Source organism: Manacus candei, unplaced genomic scaffold (genome assembly GCF_025592945.1).
Source record: "Manacus candei isolate 608988 ecotype Guabito, Panama unplaced genomic scaffold, ASM2559294v1 h1tg000153l, whole genome shotgun sequence".
NCBI classification, from domain to species: Eukaryota; Metazoa; Chordata; class Aves; order Passeriformes; family Pipridae; genus Manacus; species Manacus candei.
Genome location: NW_026138201.1, coordinates 1,356,640 through 1,377,364, shown reverse-complemented (window position 1 = coordinate 1,377,364; position 20,725 = coordinate 1,356,640). Strand labels below are relative to the sequence as shown.

Sequence of the window (20,725 nt, the reverse complement as noted above, 5' to 3'; positions counted from 1 at the left end):
GGCAGGACCCCAGTCTAAAGAAACATTTCCAAACTGAATTTGGGGCAGAAGGAATTCAGATGCTCACTCTTTGCCATTTCTCCTCTGAAAGCAGGCAAATTAACAAAGGTTTTTGATGCCAGCAACCCTCAAATCAAGGATGATTGAAAGAAAAAGAATGTAATTTTCTCGTCTCTCTTTCTCTGACAAGTTGCAGCAATGTGACAGCATGTGTTGCTTTAATTTATCTTTATCAGTTTTGATTTTCTGTGTCTTTCCCGTGGGACAACTGATTGGGGAGGGCATAGAAGGGGGGGTTAAGTATTTTTAGCAACATTTTATTAATGCAGAGTGTGACACAGTTGTGTCATGGCACTGTGAAATTTGTCTGCTGTAGTAAAAGCCATTATATTTCAATGTGGAATGAAGTGCCTGCCTGTTTTCATTTGTGATTACTGACATTTCAATAATTACTCAGTTAAGTTCTCAATCGCAGCATCACTTTTCATTGAGCACAGATGGCTCCCTCACTACTCACATACTATGTTCTTCCATATAGCACTTAATATTTAGAATAAAATTCCACTCTTTTTGGTCTGGAGAGTTTAGTGCAGGGCAGCAAAAGCCCGTGGATCTCCATGTGTATCTGTAGTTTTGGGGAGAGGGGCAGGGAGCAGTTTGTGCTGAGTTATTGATCCCTGGATGGGCCATTCACTGAAGAGTTGGACTCGATGTTCCTCGTGGGTCTCTTCCAACTCAGAATATTCTGTGATTCTGAGGTCTCAGCAGAGGCTCTGCAGCATTGGTGGAATGGTGAGTGGTGTGCAGGTGTGTGTTTATCACATCTGCTCATCTCTGCCACCCCCTCCCAGTGTTCTGGCAAGCACTGCTGCTCCAGGGTGGCTGTTCCCCAGGGAATGTGTTACCCACGCCATTCATGGCAAAACAGCTCCACTTGTACACACACAGGAAAGAAAATAAACTCTCTTTACAGAACCAGCTGACAGGAGCCTGCTGTAAACAGGATTTCATAGAAGAACACTGCTAACAAAAATTAAATAGGCTGCTTCAAAATTATTCCTTGAAAGGGCAAAAATGGGTGCTTTGAGCTGCAATGCCCAGGATTGCTTTCAGCCAATTTTGTTCCCTCGTCCCGTAGCTCTGGTGGCTCTGATGTGTATTTTGTGTGCAAGAAGAAGACAAAGTGATTTATTTTGTTTTAGTGTGTGCACCTTGTGTTAGAAGAACTGGGGTTTTTTTCCCATAGTGTCTGAAAAGAATTGGGGTTGGAGAAGGTGTTTCCTGACTCTGTGTAGGACTGTTTACTTATCCATCACAGGGAATAACCAATGAGAGGCTTTAGGTCCCTTTCCTCCTTCTCATCCCTTATTATGGGACCACATGCTAGTGCTGTTCAGGTTATGTGACTTGAGAAAGACCATCATTCAAATCATGCTTTTAGGGACCCTTCCCCTGCCCAGCTGAAACACAGAAAGCACTGGGAGCCATTAATAGAAATACAGATTTCTAAAAAAAAGTGTCCTTTGCTCATGTGTATCACAGAAGTTCATATGCATCACAGAAATAGGAAAGCAGAAATTTTGACCACAAAAGTCAGAAAAATATAATGCAAAAAGGTCTGTCACTGCACCCAGGTTTATTGTTTTCCTCCTTCAAGAGCATAATTGCTGTTGACTATTTAAAAATTGCTATAATATCTTATTATCTGGCCTAAGCATTTTTTACACACACACACACACACACACACACACACACAAGAAAATATGTTACTTTCTTGCTGTTGTGGTTCTTTTTCTTTAGAAGCAGAATATAGCTTTTTCTTTTCCCTAAGAATTGCACTTACAATTAATTAGTGTCCTGTCATTTGGTTGGGTTGCCCACAAATGCCAGAAGCACTGGGGATATTCTACTTTGGTGGTTGGCACGTTGCCACTTGTGATCAAACCAATTGCTGAATATTGATCCAGTTTCAGCTGACCTGGTAAATGGATTCTGGGAGAAGCAGGGATAGTGCCTGTATCCCGGATTTCTGCAGATGAGGATAAAAGTTGTTTTCCACCTCCAGAAACATCCAGGAACAGCTGGATGTCATGTGCCATCACAGTAACATTGATGGGATGCAGGGCCAGACAAGTACAGCTGTTGTCTGTGCTACAGATTAATGTCTTTAATTAGACACTTGAAAGCTTAGCCAATAAAGGCATAAACACGTTAAGAATTGATATTTATTGCTCTGTAGTCCCTACAGCGAGGTTCACATCAGATAAAAACATTAACCATCAAACCAACTCCTGCAAACCAAATTGCAGGCATTTATGATGTCCATTTGCTGAAAGACTTGTTTCCACAGAAAGCCTCTTGTCCACTGACAGGCAGCGTAAAATTCCACAAATTCTGGGGAAATTATTGTACTTCTTGTTTGCTGAGGGCAGTGCCTTGATGAGCAGTTCACAGCTGCCACTTCCAAAACTGTCTTTGACAGGTTGCCCCCTAAATCTGACGGAGCAGTTTTACTGCAGGGATGTTTATTTGCTGTACCCTGACTCAGCTGAAACACAACCTGATGGAGGATAAGGCAAGGGCTCAAATACATCACAGTTATTGTCCACTGGGTTCCTTTAGTAACCACACATGTCCTCCTTGGATGTTTCAGTTGGAGATGTCATCCTCCTTCCAGAACTGAGTGCATGGGCTTAAGGTTTAATGTTCAACCTGGATTTAAGAGGCAAGGGCACACATTCCTAGGAAGTAACTGGGAGCTGTAAGCAGCTGAACTCCAGCTGAGACTAAGTCTAGTCTCTGGAGCACTTTCAAGTAGAGCTTGGGTTTGTGGCACAAGTCTCTGAAACTTGGCTATGAAAATGTATTTTAATGGTATATTATCAGCTCTTCTAGTATTCTATAAATTCATGTACATACTATTAAATACTTGTCTGTAATTAATGGGTTCATTAATTACAGATAATTTAATACAAATAAATTTAATTATTTACAAATAAACTTATAACAAATAAATTTAATTATAACAAATAAATTATAACATAACAATTATAACTTATAACAAATAAATTTAATTATTAATTTTTTGCGTAGGAAATACTCCTGCAACCCGGGTGAGTTCACAAGAATGACTGATTATCCTTCGTTAATGTACGACTTAATTTTTCTAGGATACCATAAAGATTCTTGCTCATGCAAAATGACCCATGTGTACTTCAGCTGGGATACACAAACACTGGCTTCAGTCTGGCTGCTTATCTGCTGAAAGAGAAGCATGGAAAAATTAAAAATTAGATCTGATCCTCCTCACTCCCATAAAGGAAGGTCCAGCAGTCTCCCCAGGCAGCGGGTGGGCTGCCAACCCTCTCCAAACTGCAGCAATTTGGTGTTTTGTCAGACCAGCACAGGCTGATATTTTACATTACTCTGCTTCCAGTAGGAATCCCCAGTTCAGACCATGAGTGAGTGAAGCTGTGTTACCTGCTGGAGGAACAGCAAAAACTGGAGAGCAGGAAGGAGAGAAAGAAATGAGGTTTTTACCAAACTCAGAAGCAAGAAGTCCCACAAGTCTCATGAAAAGTAGCCATTCTTGGCCCCATCCTGTTTTGTATAATAATTCAGATAAATTACTTACCTTGAAAACTGTGATCCAAAGGAGATCCTTGGTTGGATGCATTTTATTGACATTTTCCTTCTGGAGCTGAAGCAAGGTTTCAGTTAGTCCACAGCATGAGATAGACACCCTTCAGGAGATTCAGGACAGGGAATTCAGGAGTGCCTCAAAGACTAAAATCAGGTATTTCAAAATCCCATGGGCAGGCAGAGTGTTGAGTCCCACTGACTTCCAGAGTGGAAGGAGCACAGATCTGCCCCAAAGTTGGCAGCTCTCCAGTGGCAAGAAAAGGGTTCTTCCAACCAGAGATCCCGTGAAACACTCCCCAGCCCAAAGGACCTTGTCTCACCCACTGGCAGAAGGAGGAACTTGGGCAATCTTTGCAAACACCCTCTTCAGCTTGTTAAAGGTTTAAGGCAAGGAGAACAGCAGGTTTACAGGTGTGGTTTGGGGCAGTGGGTGTGTAAATCCTAAACCTGCTTCTGTGCCATTAGGTGCAATTGAAAGGTACTTTTAAACAAAAACTAGTTGTCAAGACCCTCTAAAATGCTTAAGGCAAGGCAGTAGTACTTCTGTGAGACCCATTAAAGAAAGTGCTGAAGGCAATGCTGAAACATGATTTGATCCTTCTTTCTGTTCTCAAGGATTTTCTTTCCAAAAAGTGAGTGTAGGGAGGATCTTTGTTCCCAGATCTTCTCCCTCTGTTCTGCTTTCTACTGATGCTAAAGAGAAAAACAAAAGAGAGGCAGCTTTTACAGATGAGGCCTGGATTAATTGTTTTTTTTTTCAGGACTACAAGTAGAAGGCCTCTTCAGAAGGTCAGCCAGCTTCCAGGCCATCAAAGATGTGCAGAAACTCTACAATCAGGGTAAGCTCTCATCAACCACTGCCAGTAACAGTGGGGGGGTTTTGTTGGTGAGGCAGAAGTGCCAGCTTTCTTGTAATTAATTAATCACAAAACCATTTGTAATATAAAATAATAAGAGCACTAGTGCAGAAAACTGAGAGAGAGCAACAGGCACTTAATGGTTATCCCTTGATGTCACACAGAGCCTTCAAAACCTGTAGCAGCTAATGAATGATAAGTCTGAGTCAAAAATGGTCTATTTTTTCATGAACATCTACTTTCCTGTAGTTACAAAGTACAGTGCCTCTGGTTATGGCAAAGAAATGCAATTTTGCCTAAGAATTTATGAAATGTAGTGAAGTAATTGTGAAAGTCACTGACTTCCCTGTGAAGCCACTTTATGAAATGCCTTTATGGAGAGAATCTCCTACAGCAAGATTAATAAAGCTCTATGAAAAAATATAAAAATTAATATCAGGGGTTACAGCAGCAGAAAAGCAAGAGGTTTGCTGTTCAAAACATAGTGTGAAACAGTGTTTAAACAGTAGATAAAAACTAAAACATATGATTGAGCACCTCTTTTCTTCTTTTTCTCCTATTAGGCAAATCTGTGAATTTTGATGACTATCATGATATCCACATTCCTGCTGTTATCCTGAAGACTTTCCTTAGGGAACTCCCCCAGCCATTACTAACATTTGACTGTTATGATCACATCCTTGGAATCACCAGTGAGTAAAAATAAGTTTAGAGAAATTCGTACAGCAGGCAGGACTTGACCTGACTAATTAATTACCACTGCTGTTTGTTTGCTAACCAAGGTGCAGCAGCAGAGTTGTGGAAACAAAATTCAGTTCGGTCATTTATATATTTCTTTGGGCTTGTTTTTGTTTTGTTTTGTTTTGTTATGTTGTGGGTTTTCTGGTTTTTTTGGGGTTTTTTTTGGTTTGGGGTTTTTTGTTTGGTTTTTTTTTTTTTGGTTGGTTGGTTGGGGTTTTTGTGGGGTTTTTTTTTGTTTGTTTGGTTTGGTTTGTTGGTTGTTTTGGGGTTTTTTTGTGGTGGGTTTTGGCTGTTGTGTTTTTTTTTTTTCTGGTGGGGAGGGGATCCTTTTCATTGCAACTATTTCCATAGGATAACATATTGGGGAAGAAAGGATCTAAAGCCATGAGAAAGCATTGAGTATCTAAAGATATGGCACCACCTGAACTATGAATTATGGCCTTGTCAGGGACTGGGAGTTTATAAAGCCAGCAAGGGCATTAATCCTAGTGGGGTCCATGGAGCTGGAATAGCTGAGAGCCCAGAATACCTGGGAGATCCCAGAATACCTGGGAGCTGGTGCCTGGTGCTGGTAGACTGAGGTTTTGCCATCCAGGCTATAGCCAAGACATCAGGGAACCCACAGGACTTCCAGTCACAAGCACACATTTTTCCAAAACCTGTTTTTTGAGGAATTTATCCAAATGGAGTACATTTTCCAGCAGTCTGTTGGTGTGACTTTGGCAACTGTGGGCTGATGCTCTTGCAAAGAGTAGGTTATCATCACTATAATGGCTGTTGCTATTGGGATAGGGCATTAAAATACTTCAGGCTGGGGATAAACCTCAATTGCTCCATGTTTGTAAGGTGTAGAAGCACAGCAAGTTTGCTGTGCCTAGATATTCTAAGTCAAATTCTAGTGCTGTGCCCATCACTATCATCCTCACGTAGAGCTTCATGTCATTAACTTTATTCATGTATTTCCATTAAAAAACTGCAGCATGTTCAGAGTCCTCTGGAGTTCTGTGCTGTTTTGCTGTTTGCAAGTCTGTAGATCACCACCTTCCAAACCAAAGACTCATCTGCTCACACAGGGAATGTTCTCAGGGCACTCAGAAAAACAGGTCTGTTCACAAGCAGGTGGCAGGAGTGGAGGGACTGGAAAGAACAGGGGGAGTTTGGAAAAGGGATGTACAAACGCTCATTTTTGCTGAATTAAGCCCATGCTGATATTACTTTGTGATGGAGCTAAGGAAAAAACGGGAACAAGTCTGAAGATAATCTGAGAGCAGTGCATTGCCCCAGGGACACCAGGAGGCTTTGCCTGGCCAAGCACCTGTCAAACATCCATTCTATTTGATTGTTGTTTGCCCGTGCTTTCAATTTTGACCAAACACTTCGAAAAGTGGAGTTTAAGGGAATTACTAATTATTCTTTGGGCTCTCTTGTGTGCCTGCAGTGTGATGTCCATCTCTTACTGATGCTGTGGTGATACCCTGATTTAAAAAGATCTTAGGCTTGAGAGCCAGGCAAGCAGCTTGTTGTTCTCAAATACCAGCAGCAGAAGTATTCTCAAAAACCACAGGAAAGGTATTCTGTGTGAATACAGTGCAGGAGGGAGCTCTGGAGAGGTGTGATCACAGACAGCTGCCTTGGGATGATTTGAAAATTCTCATTCTGTCTCCTGGAAGTGTGTGTGTGATGTGTCTGTTGCATATCTTAACCTGCAAACCCAGAAATACAGTATCTCTGCTTTACAGCACTTTGAAACGATAGGGAACATTTTCTCTTTATGGTCTCATCTAAATTATTCTTTTTTTAAAGTGTTATTGATGGGAGCTGTGAAATAAATGAGCTGAGTGACAGACTTAAAAAAATTAATAAAATCTTGAAGCTTATAATTGTTGAAGAACTTCACCTTTAGTCATGAAAATTGTTAGCAAGGTTTCTTTAACCCAGTAATGCTACAATTCCTGCATCATATATTCTGCAGAAGGCTGACAAAAAAAATTCTTGGGACTCAGATTAATGTGTTTTATAGGAGCTGGTAGTTTTGCAGTAGGAAAAAATGTCTCCACAGTTCACCACAATAAAGCTTCATGTGTTTAATTCAGTGCTTTAAAAGCACTTAATGTGCTGAAATTTCGTGCATGCACACACAGCCTTGTGCACTCCCAGGGAGAGAGAGAGAAATGCAACAGATGCAGAAATAGTATCAGTAAAACTGAGCTGGTTAGGTTAGGCATGATTACCATCATCAGACCTTTCTCCAGACTGGTGTTCAACTTACAGTACCACAGTGATCTGTGATGTTTTAAATATTTTAATTTAATATATATATTAATATGTAGTTAACTATTTATATATTATATTATATATTTTATGAAAATATACAACTATCTTTATATATAAATAATTACATAAATCCATAAATTATATGTAAATATATAAATATTTTATATATAATAAAATATAATAGAGATATCAAATAAAATACTGTGGTATTCCAGGGTGGAAAAAAAGTCACTTGATAGAGCATCTGAAATATGAGTGTCAGTGTAACTCTCACCTGGACTGTCTCGATGATGTAGGAAGTTTGGGATCCACTTCTGGGTTTGCCCATCTGTAGAAATGAGTTAATGAACCTACTTGGGTTCATCTCTAGAAGATTCTTGCCACCCAAGTGGCCCTCTCATAACTTTTTTGCCAAGGCAGAAGGGTTTCCTGTAGTGATTTTAAAGTTAGTAGATTGCCAAAAGGGCATTTTGGGCAGGACTGTGTCTCAGCAAGAATAAAATCAGAGCATAAAAAGTAGACATCTCAATTAAGTGCATGGAGTGCTAGCGAGATTCAAATCAAGGCCTTTGAACGTCCTCTCGAGCAAAGAAATTATTTTGGCTGTTTCACTGCCTTGAGAAAATGCTCTGGAAGTGGGTCTGGGCCAGATCCATGATAACACAAAATATGACAGAGGCTTTCCAAGGGATAACCCTCCCTGGCACCGTGGTGGCCGTGGTTATCAGCAGAGCTCAATTTTGTGGCCGGTTTTACAGGTGTAACTCCAGCAGACATAAATAAGTTATGATTTCTTGGCAACGTTTGGATGCTCCAGAGTTAAGTTAATGCTTTGGCATTGCAGGTGTGGAGAGCTGTTTGAGAGTCACCAGGTGCAAACAAATCATTCAGGGGCTTCCTGAGCACAACTACGTCGTCCTGAAATACCTGATGTGCTTCCTCCACATGGTGAGTCCGGGCACAGATCCCAAAGCGGTTTTCTCTCTCAGTCTGTTCTTCTTAATTCCACCTTTAACATCTCCACGGAAGGGAAAAGCGAGTATTTGAACCAGGGTGGTGAGGTGCTTGTGCAGGGCTTGCAGAACCCTCCAGTTTTGGCAGGAGTTGGTGCCAAGCAATGGTCTGACCATCCCTTCACCGTGAAATCCTTTAGTTGTGATGAAAATTACAGTGCACATTTAAATGAACTGTGCCTGCACTGGGGTCTTTAGAAGTCCTGTTCCCTCCACTCCACACTCAGAATGTATGTTTTCCTTGATTTGGTTTGGTGCTTTTTTTTCCCTATTTTGGAGTGAAAAAAAAAAAAAAGCCTGACAATAGTGGTTGTGTAATTTTCAGTGCTGGAGAAAACCTAGGTGAAATCACCTTTTCCCCTAAAATATAAATATTGGGCAACTAAAACACCAAATAAATTAGTTTTTATTTTAGAAAATTATAGAAATGTTAATAAGCTTTAGAACAACCATCAGCAAATTATTTCATATTAAATCTTAAAAATAGCATTTTCCTTTTTAAAATAACCATTCCTTGCTACACTGTTAAACTAAAAACCTAGAATGTACTGTTTTGCAAGGATTTTTTTTTTTGTTGCTCAGGATAAATAAAATCATGTGTCTTCGGTCCTACTTTTTTCATTTTGCTGATTTCTTTTAACCCACTTCTGGGAAAGCCACGGGTGTGAGGGTTTGGGGGACATCCCTTCCAAACAGTTCTGCAGGCATCCTTTGGCTGTGCAGGAAAAGACAGTCACAGGACTGAAAATTTCCCTTCCTTCTAACTTACCCAGTGCACTGCCTTTTCCAGGTTGCAGTTTTCAAACCTGGGTGCCTAAAATGGAGGGTCAGGGTGTAGCTGGTGCCTGAATCAAGGGGTCCAGTTTTCAGAAGTCCTGAGCCCACCACAGCAATCAGACCTGTGGAATGATGCTGATTTTCACCAGGGAGGGAACTGGCCCTCAGTTGCTGTTCTTGGGCTACAGTCATGTTTGCCACATCCTAACCAGGAGTTTATTTCAGAAACAAGTGCATTTAATCCCTTTTACTGTCAAAGCACCAGGGAAAAGCAAGATTAAAGGATAAACACATGGATAGAACCTCAAGACAGCGCTCCTGTAATACCCACACGTTGGTTTGCTGCTGCTTAGCTGAATCCTAAAGCTATTAAGGAAATCCTCACGTCATGTGCTATTATTTTAGCCAGTGATATCTGTCCTCAGCGTTATGAATCGTGTAAGTGACTTTGTTCCAGCAATAGAGGCACCATCTCCACGCATTTCTTAAGAGCTGAGCACTCGAGGTGTTAATGAGGTGTGCAGAAGCACCACACCGAGTTTGCAGTAATTGGGCCCCGGAATGCAGCATTGTTTTTAAGTGTGCCTTGTTATGGAAAGCGCAGCACCGAGTTGATGCCGGTGCTCAGATCTGCAATTTTTGCTGATCCGCGGCTTTTCAGCCTTAATGTCTCGGGGAATATTTGCATTTGGAAAGGTCAAGGAAACGTGAAACAATCTCAGAGCTGGAGATTTCTATTCACTGCAGGCTGGTGCTGCACAGGCTGCCACAATTCAAACTTTTAACAGACCACTCCACCAATAATTCTGGTTTTTACCTGAAAGCATCAACCTTCTTACATACAAGAGGCAATTTAATTCTTCCATGAGCTAAGCCTTGAGTAGTGCAAGAGGTACTTGTGGTAATTTCATCAAGTGGGATGAATTGTAATCACTAGATACAGGTTTTGAACACTCCAAGTTTGATGCTGGTTTGTAGAAGAACAAAAAAAAAAATGTTTCCTATTTTCTCTGCAGTCTCAACCCACTTGTTTAATGAAAAGCTCCTTCTAGTCCAAGAGAGCAAGACAATGCAACTTCTACAGAAGTAACAGACTTGAATTTCAAAAATAGGCCCAAGTCTTTTAACTGTGGATCAGGGGTGATTTTGCCAGGAATGAGCCCAGCAGTGAAAGGTACAAACCAGCCCATCTCCACCTGGCAGTGCCTCTGGCTGCTGGACACGGATTTGCAGCCCTTGGAGCTGCAGTGGACTGAGATCCCCTGGCAGAAATGGGCAACTGGGAGCAAGAGGGAAACAAGGACCAGCTTTCACAAGTCAGTCCCTGAATTATGTCTGTAAAATGTGTCAGTGCTTGCTCAGCTGATCTCAGAAGGGATGAGTGTGCACAAGCAACACAAGTTTGTGTTGCACGAGCCCTGCACTGCAAGTGCAGTGGAGCAGATTCATGAATGCACAGGCAAACTTAAAGGGCTCAAAGAAGCAAATTACTTGGCCAAGCACCCTGAGGGCTGCAGTTCTGAAACCAGAAACCATTTCCTAGAAAACTGTAATTGTAGTTTCCGTGACACTCTAAGGCTAAAGAAGCTTTAGAGAGGAGAGTTGGTAGAGGCAATAATATCACCTAACCTGTGTTTTTATAACCGTGGCTTTGGTTTTGGTACCAGCTGATACAGCCCTCTCTCTGTGCTTACATTTCCCCTCTCTGCTGCTGTTTTCTGTCCCTCCAGTCCTGCCTGATGTGGGAAGGGTGGCTGACTGGGCTGAAAGAACCGCTGCAAAACCATGCCAAATTTAATTTAAAACGACAAAATCGGACGAATCAGAAAATATGGAACAAGGGTTTGGGGCCCACGAGCTGTGCTTCAGATCTGTGACTGAAAGAGCAAAGTTAAAGCCAAGTACAGGCTGGAAAAGAAATGCTGTGAATTAGTGTTTTGTCTCCATCACTTGTCCAGCTGAACAGTGTAATCAGCTCCAGCAAAGCTTGGGGGTGGCTGGAGATGACGGGACATGTTGGGAAGGATTAGGTGACTGAGGCTCATGGAGCAGATGCAAGCAGTTGGCACATCTGCAAGGGAGCTGACAGTGGGTGGTAGAAAAGTATTTCAGTCGGTTTGTGGGAGTGTTTTAATATCTAGTAATTTTCTTTTGAAAATGTTTTGTGGAGTTCCTTTCAGCACTGCCACTGAGAAGCCAAAGAGATGGTGGTGTTCTTGGATTTTTAAAAATGATAGTGGTAATTGGCTGTTTTACCCACTGTATTTCACTGTTTAAGTTCTTTGGGTGGTGTAGTGGCTGTCTGGTCTCACTCCTGCAGTATCCATAAATCACAGAATCATCAAGGTTGGAAGAGACCTCCACGATCACCCAGTCCCACCATCAACCCAGCACCACCACAATCACCCCTACACTGCATTTAGTTCCATCCATTCAGGGTGGTAGGATAAAAGCACATGGAATCAAAAACCATCACAATTTTGCTGGGTGGAGCTGGGTGTTTGTCCTGGGATAGTGAAAATATGTATTTTGCATTTCTCGATGTGGCACTAAAACTTCAGTGGTTATTCCCAATGATGAGTTGTTCAATGTACAAATTTTATCTTTCTAGAAGACTTTCTTTCAATATAGGCTGTCATTACTTAATGATTTTTCTATACATGTTCCAGTGAAAGGGGAAAAAAAAACCCCAAACAACAAAGTGGAGCTGTGTAGTTCTTTGTTGTAATACTTTCCTGTGATGTTCAGATGATTCCGTCAAGGATATGATCTAGGCCCTTGGAGAGTTGTCTTTTATTAGCTCATCAAATTGACAGAGCATGTATTTTCAATTGAAACAGAGATGATGGTGACTAACTTTGTGAGGGAATCAAAGACAGAGTCAAGGGGGTTGATCCAAGCGCTGTCATTTGTGTTTCTTGGGCAGAACGTAGCTTTGGGGTGAATTTATTCAGAGGGGCAGCCCGTGAGGAGGGTTCCTGACTGCATCTGCCCTTGCAGGGAAGCCTGATCCCCTCAGGGACAGGTAAAGCCAGACCATGGGTGTGGTGAGGCTTCCTTGAAAGCAGCTTTTGGTGAGCGGGCAAAGTCACTGTGGAGAGTCAGACTCAGCTGCACACTTTGCCTTGGATCTGCTGAGGAAGGGATTGCTGTGTATTTTGGAGCACAGCAACGTTGCCATGTCTCCCTCAAGCTCCCAAGTCATCCCCATTGATGACTCACAGGAAAGGCTCAGTGCAGCTCTGCCTCAGATGATAAAATCACTGTTCCATTTTGTCTCAGGGATTTTCTCCCTCGGAGGAGAAGCTGTGCCACAGGTGCTTTTGTTGATCATTGCAATGTCAACTGTCTCCTTGAAATGTTCACTGAGTGGTGGTGGGTGGGAAGAGATGGTTTCCTCTTGGGGCTGGAAACAACCTTTGAAATGGTTGGCCTAAAGAGAAAACAAACTAATCTAGCTCTACAGCAATTCGGTGGTGTTGCTTTGAGCTGAAACGTTGGCTTTCAAAAGCAGCAGCTGGGTCAGGCTGAGTGTGTTTCAACCAGTGTTTAAAGACAGGTCCTGTACACAACTCGTGGGGTGGAGGAGAACTCCCAAACACTGGGGGAAGACAACTGCAACAGGTTTGGCTCTTTCCACTGTGCTTCTGTGCCATCCCAGGGTACCTGCCCCTTACACTTAAGGTACCTTTCTTAGGGTACAGCACTTTTTTGTGCTACAGAAAACACAGTGTGATGGGCTGTAGCTCAAAGCTGTAGAGACTTTAGGCTGAAAGAAACACAAAAAAAATATGTTGTACTTGTTTCACAGGTGTTTCACACGTACAGCATTACACATGTGAAGTCTGTGTTAGCCACTTAAGGGCCAGAACACAGTTCTTAACCTTGTTATATTTATTAGTAGCCCAGCACTAGTTCATTGTCCAGCTGCCTTCAGGCAAATGGTGTCTGAAAGGCATTATATCCTCTCCTGGCTGGACAAAGAGGGTCCTTGCCAGGTAAAAACACCAAGGACGGTGGGTCTGGGCTGTAGAAGATAGAGAGGAATGAAACCTGTGTTGCTGGGCAGGGGGCAACTGGAGTTTATGCCTGTGCTAAAAAGTATTCTCATGATCATAATGTTTCTTAGTTTTTCCTCCAGTGCCCTCAGGCTTTTCATAGTACCACAGAGCTGCCTTTTCAGGAGGCTTTATGGCAAGACAGAAATCGAGAGGCACTAAGAAATAGAATTTTTGCTTTCCTATTCAACTTGAAATTGTAGCAGGAAGAGTAGATGGGAGATTTTGCCCAACGATTCCTTGTTCTGTTCTGAAATGGCAGCTCCAGTGTAACCTGCACAGTGCAGTTTGTGACTGTGGTCTTCTCATGCCAGCTTACAGATCAACTGCAGCAAGATCAGCCTGGCAAGAACTGCCTGGATTACCTGGGTCAGCAGGAACCAGGAGCACCTTCAGCTGGCTGGCTGTTTACAAATAGCAGAAATTTGTCAGGGAGGACACCCAGGCCATACTGAGCTTTAGATACCAGGAGAACAAAACACACACAAATTCCTGCCAAGCTCACACAGAGAAAACCACTCTGCTAACCAGCTCTGGGCTCACATCCTCATGTAGCAGTAGGACACACCATGCAGGTGCAGAACAGATTTCACTGCTGTGTGCTTTACCTACAGCCTGTTTTCACCTCCATTTCTCCAAAGGAATTTGGTGCACGTGGAGGTACTTGGAAGAGAAGTCAAGTATCAGTGAAAGGAAAAACAATCCTTCTAAAGCTTCAGACACCCTCCAGGTTGATGTACCCGTGCCCAGGGTCTGCTCCCCTCGTTGGTTCCTCCTCAACACAGGTGGTGTCTTGTCTCTCCCAGTCTGGGCCACTTGTCTGCATGTACCTGTTCACGTTTATGTTTTTCCAGGTTTCCCAGGAGAGCATCTATAACAGAATGACAGCATCCAGCCTGGCCTGTGTCTTCGGCTTGAATTTGATCTGGCCCTCGAAAGGAACCGCCTCCCTGAGTGCCCTGGTGCCTCTGAACCTCTTCACTGAGCTGCTGATAGATTTCTACACGAATATCTTCAACTCCCGGACAGTGCCTGGGGAGGTCTTACCTTAATGCTCCCAGAGGGGAGGATGGACTGAAGCTCCTGTGCCTCAGCTGGAGCGACATTTCTGTTCAGGGCTCTCTCCTGCGAAGAAAATTTTCAATACAGAGCAAAGTTTCTACATCTTCCCAAATACCAAAGATGCTGGGAGAAGCACAGTGCCCTGTATGTTCTCATCACATGGGAGAATATGAATATGAACATTCAATGACCAACAGGTCAAAGTGAATCCCCTTATTAAACTCGAGTATCTGGCAAAAACTGTTAAAAAAACCCCCACGACACTACCTGCCAGTCTGTCATTTCTTGGGGATCTGGAGACATTACTATGTGACATTATTTTCTGCATGGGCAGAGCCAAGTTCTGGACCACTCCTGAATGTACATATTTCTTTTTTGTTGTTGTTTTTTTTTATTTGAATACAAGTTTGTTAGAAATTTCCCCGTTAAGTTAATAAAGGAGGAATCAGTTTTTAAGTACGAACATTTCTAAACTATTTTCCCATATACTGAAGTGTCTTGTTTCACACACACACAAAAAAGTGTGGGCAGTTGTTGACAGGAACCACGAAGAATAAAACGTTTCCTGGGTAATTTGAGTTGTGCAGACAGCTAACTAATGATGCTTGCAAATACCTAATATATGCAGTTAATCACTGCAGCTGCACGTGCAAAGGATGTGGAAGCTTTTTACTTCTTATGAGTTCAAATGGGGAGCAATAATGTTAGCTGCTTTTCCCCCCCTAAATTCTTGGCATTTTCATCAGTGGAGTTGTATCAGTGAGTGCATAATACAGAATATAGACTAATTTTGAGACAAGTACCCCCAGTGTTTGGGCTGTGGGATTTTACAGATTGAGTCAATAGAAATTTGCTCTTCAAATCAGCTTCTCTAGAAAGCATTTAGAGCTTGGATAATATAACTAATACCATTTTTTACACATTGAAAGTCTATTATTAGTCCCAATGTGAATAATTAGCCAACATAAAGGGAAGATTTTCAGTGTTTCCTTTCTAACTAAGCCATCAATATGGCTCTGATGAACTCTAACACGCTGCTATTTCATTGTTTAACACTGATTGGCACTGGTGTGGCATAACAAAGTTATCACCACGTTGCCTGCAGAGCAGAAGAAAATTAACTAGTGTTGAAAAAAGGTAAGTGGTGTTTTCCCTAATGCTCTGGTCTTCCTGCTTCTGTGCAGAGCTAATGAAACAGAGGGACTGTTTAGACTTCAGTACAGTAACAGTCTCAGGAGGACAGCTGAGGCACCCCCTCCTTTCAAAAACACAAGGACACCTTTTATCCCCTGGGTTTTAGTGAGTTGAGGGCTTGTGCTTCTGTCCTTTCCCTTGGCCATTTGGAATTTCCTGCCCCTGTGAAGAGGGGAAAAAAAATCTTATTGCAGAGGGAGGAGAGGGTTTGTTCTTGTCAGTAATTCCAGGACACAACCAAGTATTCAGGAGGCTGTGGATGCTGGATGTGCCAGGCCTCCATTTGCCCAGTAGATGTCATCTATAGCATTAGGCAATGATTAAAATTTGAAATACACAGAGGCTTTAGAGCAAGATGGTTTAGGACCAACTTCTCACGTCACAGTCGTGTGTTTGCCCAGGTCCTCAAGTGTCTTAAAGACAACATTTTGGCTTTTGAATATATGCAAGTAATAACCATTTATTACTCCCATTTAAATATAAAATCTCGCATAACACAAAGAGAATCATTAACAAGCATTCATGATGGTTGCATTGCATCAAAATGAGGTTGCCAAGGATAAAACTATCAAAGTTTTGTATTTTAACTCATCAGGTTTACATCTGAGGTACCAGTGACAGCCTCCTTGCCTTGAGTTATGTAAACCAAACACAGTTATGCTCAGCACCTGGTTCTGCACATCAGCACCTAGTTTTGATGTGGGAGGAATTTGGCCTCTGGGAATTAACAAAACCACAGTATTTTGCCACCCTCTGCCTTGGTCAAAATACATGTAGGTTAGTTTTGCTGTCTGCAAAAAAAAAATGAAGAAACACCTGGCTTTAGAAAAGTGCTTCAGGATTAAATATTGGTAAGTCCTATAAAATGGTTGTTTTCCATTTCCCCATGTCCCCCTTTCAAAAATCCAGCTACACCAAATGGCATTTGGTCTGCTGTGAGATGGGAATGGGAGTCCTGGACAACTCTGGCACAGTACCAGACCAGAGCCCTTTGGATTGAAATCCTGAGTTCATGGAAGTCAGCTTTGCTCAGAAAGTCCCCAGGGCTGGAGAGGGGGCTCCCACATCGATTTAGTTCTCCAACTCATCCCAGACTGGGAGGGAGCAGCAATTTGGCAGCCACAGGAGCCCTCAGGATGCAGCTGCCTCTGACACCCCTCTACTTTTACAAGTAAGAAGTGCAAGACATGAGCATCCCTTCACTAATTTGCCTGCCTGTGGACACCCAAGATGGTAATTAAAACTGGCCTCACTCTCTCAGCACTGGTCACACACCAAACAGCAGGTCTGCCTTGCAGGGCTTTGTAAAATACCATTTCCCAGCAATTTATGGCTCCTCTCATTTAGTGAATGAAGAACAAAATGGCATTTTCTCATCTCAAGGTGCCTTCTTCCTTTAAAGAACAGGTCACACCTGTTATCCCAGTGCAGGTCATTTGATGCTGCTTGAGAGAAGAGGGGGCTCTGATTCTGATCAGTGCTGGGGGGGCAGAGTGGGACAGGGGACTGGGGTTCCAGCTCCCCTTTGCCTTCCACCCCAGCCTTTCCCTGCAATCCTGCCCATCACAGGGATCAGACTTTCCCAAATTAAAGACACCTGGGTATCAAACCCCTCCTAGTGATGAGACCTCAGCTCTGTCCCCCCTGCCCCAAAGGAATGGGCAAAATCCTCCCTCTGCAGCAGAACCCCCCCAGTCTCTGTCCTGAGTGCCAGACTTAACTATGACATTAAATCAGCTCTCATGAATTATTCAGAAGGGTTTGGAGTGAAATTCATGTTAGAGAAATATATGTTTCAAATTTCCTGACTCTAAGAGGAGTCCTGGAGGTGTCCCCTGCAGTTACTTTGATAACAGTTTCTCTTTACAAATGATAATTGCACGATTCCAGCTTTTGTACAGTGTGGCCTTGTGAACTCTTCTCCCGTATCAAAGAACAATTTTCAGATCATTTCCATAGCAAAAAGAAAGTGATTATGGAGATAATCTGTTGGAAACACACATGCTGGATTTCAGTTTAAAACAATAAAATGCAGTCATGGAATGAGAAATCAAGTGTTACCTGGCTGACAATATACAGAGAATAAATTGCCTAAGCATTTTAGTTTACTGAGCTGTTAGGAGTTGAAAATTGGTCCCAAGATTAGTCTGATTATCAGGGTGCCTCTAGCAACAAGCACCGAAGGGAAGGAGGGGGAAGGGAATACTTTTCCACTCTGAATCTATGAAGAAATGTAAGAAGATTGAACAGTGTCATTAACCGGGGGGGGCCTTTGCAGCTCTTATAAAAAAACTTCCATAAATGCCTCTCACTTCCACGTGTGCAGATGATCTGTCTGTGTGTGCTGCAATCCTCGAGCAGCAGCTGCCCCAGAACCTCCCAGAGCCTTATAAACTTGAATATATTCATCCCCCCGTGAGGGGACTAAGAATAGAAAAGCTCCAGGTTCTCTATTCACGTGCTCAGGGTGTGCTCAGGTAGCACGTTGAACTTTTAGTGGGATTGATGGTGCAATCATACCCCCCCCTTCATTCCCTGAATGCTTTGTCTTCACAAGTGTGGCTTTGCCAACACTCCTCTTTTTTTGAGGGGACGTGGGAGAGGAGGGTGAGGGAGAGGTACTGGCAGCACCTGGAATTCGTGAAGTGAGAAACTTGTGTGCAGTCGAAGCTTTACTGGGCACTCACATTGCAGCCCATCCCCTGTGCATTTCTGTGGGAAATATCCCTCTCTCTAAATTTAGAAAGACGGTATGAACTTAGGGAACAAAGAAACGAGGAAGAATTTATTCAACATGTTGGGTCTTTCTCGCACCGAGTTCTGGGGAAAAAGACACCTTTGGTTTAAATTCCATACATTTTATAGTTTCACAAAATCCCACCCTTTTCAGATAAGTTTTACTGTATTTATCTTTACCTAAAAAGGTTTCTTTTCTCTGAAAAGGGGCTTTCCCTTTTTCCCAATTGGCTGCAAGCCATCCTCGTGTACAAAATGGCCCTAAAAGATTTAATTTTTAAAGAATTTTCTCATTTCCCTTGTCCCGCTGAAAGAGGCCTTGACGCCCAAGTTCAGGTCTTGGAACTTGGATATCTTACAACTTCACCATACGCCTGTTTATATAAAAAAACCGTATTTTCATTTCTCATATTTCTAACATGTCTCCGTGTACAAAGAGCAGTGAGCAGCAAAGCCCTGCTGTGAGCAGGCACATCTCCATCGAAGCAAAAGGTGTGAGCGTGAGAAGGGTGTAAACCTCGTGTTCAAAAGGTGTTCTGCCTTCTCTGGTGGAATAATGCTCGTTTTCACAGCCTGCATTCAAAGTTTGATTTCTGTCCTCCTCCGTGCACGCCCTGGAAAGCTGTTCAGTGTGTGTGGAATGGAGCAAAGGATTCCAGTGTTCTTCTTTCTTGCAGGCTGGAAAGCTTGAGAAAGGACTGCCCTGGGGGTTATGCTGCTGATTTAAACAGTGAGCTGGGCTGGAGGCTAAGCAGGAAACTCAAATACAACCAGGGAAAAAGCCCTTTTACACAGTGGGCCTCTCAGCACCTAAATTCTGCTCCCCAGAATTGTCACTGAGAAAAAAGACTTCTGGTTTGCCTCTCTGGGCTGGAGATGCACAAACACATGATGGTACACGAGTTCTCCTGTTTCTTCCTCACTGGGGTCTGTGCCCTGTAGTGCTGGGAAAGCTGTGGTACTTGTGCACAGGACTGTAGCCCTATTATCCTGGCTGTTCCTCTCTAGAATAGTTGGTAGTTCACCCTTAAAAATAATTAGCTGATTGGAAAATTATTTCTGCTGGAATATGACAAGTCAACAAAAAATAAAAGTGTTTTCTTAAAAGGCTCAGTTTTGGTGCTGTTCTTTCAGAAATCGTGAAGTTCTTCTACAAAGCCGCCTGTGTGGGTCTGAATCACAGAATTCCAAGTTCATCCAGGGCCCAGCTCTGGCTCTTCCAGCCTCTGCAGAGCTCCAGACCTTCCCCTTCATGGACTTCTGAGATGCCATCACCTTCCTGCACGTGGTGTTGCAATTATTGCCAGAGGTAAGGAGGGAATTCTGCTGGGGCCGGGGGAGATGACACACATAGCTGACTGATCATTAATGCTGCCTTTTTTTCCTGTGGCCCTGATTTCTCCCCGGTGCAATCGTGGTGCACTGACTGCTCTCCTGGCTGGCAGTCTCTCTGCAGTCCCCAGAGCTGCAGCTTGTCACTCACAGGCTTAGAGCTTGATCCCAGGGTGGGGAGCTGCTGGATCTGACGCCTGGCCCAGATCTTGGGGGGCAAAACTGCAGAGTGCAGCCTGGGAACATGCTTCTCCAAAACACAGAGCTCAGACTGCTGCCTGCTTCATTTTCTCGTGCTTCAATCCTAATCCCCAAAAACATACTCATTTAACCTGCTGCCAGCCCAGATGTTAATGCCAAGCTCCTCAAGCCCGATATGCAATTAGGACTTCTATATTTTGGTTTTTTTTTTTCCTTTATTACATGGATTGTGCTCCCCAATACTGAGTTGTACTCTCAAATTGTTTCTGCACTCCAACCTTTAATTGCCCACAAAAGCAGTTTACAGCCTCTTAGGCGTCTGTCATGAAAATTATCCCCTTAATTAGTGGGATAATAAAAAGCAATTGTATAACGCACCAAACTGCATCATCTTTAGTGTCTGAACTGGATTTCTGCAGCAAGTCATGGAAGTCTTTGGATGGATGGATATTTGACACTTAGCCCAAGAATTTCTTGACCCAAAACTCTACAAATAGTAATGGCTGTAGTAAGGTACTTGGATTTTCTCTTTGAGGAGTGTCCAAAGAAACACGTTCTCTCCCTCTTTCACCTGCCAGAGTTGTGTTTTTTATTTTCCTATGTATTTCCCACCCCTTAAGAGCTGCATCCTCTGCCTATTGCCAGGTGCTTCCTTCTCCCTCAGCAGTCTGCCAGCAGTCTATGGACACGACCCCACTGGGATTCTGTGGGAGTAGGAGTGATCCAAGGCTCTCGTGGCAGTTCTGCAGCTGGATAAACTGAACTGAAACTGCAGGAGCTTTGGGTGTGCAGGGAAGTTTCAGATTGCAGTGTTTGAGTGAGTGAAATTGCCCAAATT

General features: G+C 42.9%; 1 protein-coding gene across 1 annotated transcript in view; it reads left to right on the top strand.

The window, feature by feature from the left end:
- The window catches only part of ARHGAP8 (Rho GTPase activating protein 8), a 60,051-nt gene extending 44,934 nt beyond the window's left edge, over window positions 1-15,117 (top strand). Inside the window, exons 10-13 of the mRNA XM_051772439.1 lie at window positions 4,404-4,481; window positions 5,063-5,191; window positions 8,359-8,462; window positions 14,217-15,117. Coding sequence (XP_051628399.1) covers window positions 4,404-4,481; window positions 5,063-5,191; window positions 8,359-8,462; window positions 14,217-14,414 — 509 coding nt within the window. The 3' untranslated portion in view covers window positions 14,415-15,117. The remainder of the gene's footprint in view (window positions 1-4,403; window positions 4,482-5,062; window positions 5,192-8,358; window positions 8,463-14,216) is intronic.
- Window positions 15,118-20,725: the final 5,608 nt, after the last annotated feature.